General features: G+C 39.0%; 1 protein-coding gene across 1 annotated transcript in view; it reads left to right on the top strand.

Annotated features, from left to right (window-relative positions):
• Positions 1-2124, top strand: part of LOC126487876 (ubiquitin carboxyl-terminal hydrolase CYLD-like) — a 36963-nt gene that overhangs the window by 20466 nt on the left and 14373 nt on the right. Inside the window, exons 5-6 of the mRNA XM_050120914.1 lie at positions 538-932; positions 1748-1913. Coding sequence (XP_049976871.1) covers positions 538-932; positions 1748-1913 — 561 coding nt within the window. The remainder of the gene's footprint in view (positions 1-537; positions 933-1747; positions 1914-2124) is intronic.

The raw sequence follows: 2124 nt of genomic DNA, 5'->3' as shown, positions 1-2124 counted from the left end.
TTTTCCCCCTTTCATTAATCTTTGCTCTCTTTTTGTTCAGTCTTTCTGATATACCAAGCTATATGTAAGTTAATTAATACTTAGCTTTTTGGGTATTTTTCTAAAATTAACTGTCAATAGTTTTCTTTTAAAAACATTCCTTATCTGTATTCCACACATGTTCTTTTGGTTTCATTTCTCTCTTTTTTTTCTTTATTTTTAAAACTTTTTCTTTTTTTTTCTTTGATCCATGGGTTATTTAGAATTATTATTTAATTTTTATATCTCTTCATACTAATTTCTAACTTACTCATATTATGGGAAAGAATATAATCTAAGTGATGCTGACTAGACTTAGATGACCAATGCCAGATTACTGAGACAGGAAACTGTGGAGGTTGAGAAGAGGAGCAAGAACATTATTCAGAGCCAATGAGTTTACAGTGCTTTCAAGCAGACTTGCAAAGGGATCATGTGATCAGTTAGACTAGACCTTTGTGTTGTTTTTTAGAAGATGCAGTCATATTTAATGTTCTTGAACAGCCTTTTCTAATTAAGGACAATTTTTCATAGTGGCAGAAGACCCTGCAAAGTCACTTTCAGAGCTGTCTCCAGACTGTGAACTTTCATCACCTCTACCACAACCTCCTTCCATGAACTCCTTATCCAGCGAGAACACTGTTCACTCTCTACCGTTCAGCCTGACCAAGATGCCCAATACTAACGGCAACATTGCTCACAACCCACAGCCACTGTCAGTGCAGCCTGTGATGGGCGAGCTGAACAGCACGCCTGTCCAGGAGAGTCCACCTTTGCCCATCTCTTCTGATAATGCATACGGCCTAGAGGTGGGCTCACTGGCTGAAGTGAAAAAGAATCCCCCGCTCTATGGGGTTATCCGTTGGATTGGCAAGCCGCCTGGGCTCAGTGACATGCTAGCAGGCCTAGAACTGGTAATTTATTTTGGCTTGAAATCTACAACTTTTCTTCATGGGTTTTAAAACTAGGTTTTCCTCTATTAGATAATTTCTTGGTAAGTTATTTTTTCTCAAAAAAAAATCCAGTAGTAGAAGAAATATTATATTATTGCTTACCTTCACCCTTTGCCATTCCTCAGGCTTCTCGCCCACTTATTCCTCATGTTTGTTTGTGATCAAGGAATAGATTGATTTTTAGGCTAGTACATGTAGTCTCCACATACAAACAGAATGCAGCAAAGAAAGCAGTTCAGTGACCAGTTTTCCTTCTTATTCTTTAGCCTCCTCCCATTGCAGTCAGTTCAGGGATGTGACTGACTTTAAAATTAATCATCATGTTTGGAGTCTTTGGGAGAGGGGAAGGTTTTATTTTGGGGTCTTAAAATAGTATATTGTGTGATATTTCATAACCAGGAGGGAGAACTTGAATAAATGTAGCTATTACCTAAATATAGTTTTTAATTTTTTTTCACTTGTCTTCTTGCTGGTGAGGAACTAGGTAATTTATCTACTCCTGCCCCTTGATTTTAATACTTTTGAAATGGCTCAGGGAAACTCAGTAAACCAAGGAAGTTCTGAGCATGTGTTTTGAAAGGAAATGCATCAAATACTTCCCGGAAAGCTAAAGAATGATTTTCTTAAAGCACCAGCTGAGGGCCAAAGCACCAGTTAGTCAGTCCCTTTTCCTTCATGATGATCTGTTCAGAAAAGATTTGAAAAAGAAATTCAGAAAAAGTGAAAACTCCATAGCTCTTTCCGGTGTAACACATACCAAAACCTTTCTTTTTCAGGAGGATGAATGTGCGGGCTGTACAGATGGCACGTTCAGGGGCACGCGCTATTTCACCTGCGCCTGGAAGAAGGCCCTGTTTGTCAAGCTGAAGAGCTGCAGACCCGACTCTAGGTTTGCGTCCCTGCAGCCTGTTCCTAATCATATTGAAAGGTGTAATTCCTTAGGTAATTGGATACTTTTAATTTATTTACCCATCTGGAATGACTGTTTCTTGCTACTTTTCAGCATCTGAGGGTGACAGTGTTTAAATGTTTTGTTTACTTGCCAGTGTTCATCAAGTTTCGAAGTTGATAGAGATTCTTACTTGGTGCATAAGAGAGTTGTCCTAAGAGGAGATATGTTGAAAGAAGAGTTAGGGCCGGGCAGTGGTGGCTC

The sequence above is a fragment of the Alexandromys fortis genome, unplaced genomic scaffold (genome assembly GCF_014885135.2).
Source record: "Alexandromys fortis isolate MF-2015 unplaced genomic scaffold, M_Fortis_MF-2015_v1.1 scaffold_181, whole genome shotgun sequence".
Lineage (NCBI taxonomy): Eukaryota > Metazoa > Chordata > Mammalia > Rodentia > Cricetidae > Alexandromys > Alexandromys fortis.
The sequence above is the reverse complement of the archived record's forward strand: the minus strand, read 5'-3'. Positions and strand labels throughout refer to the sequence as shown.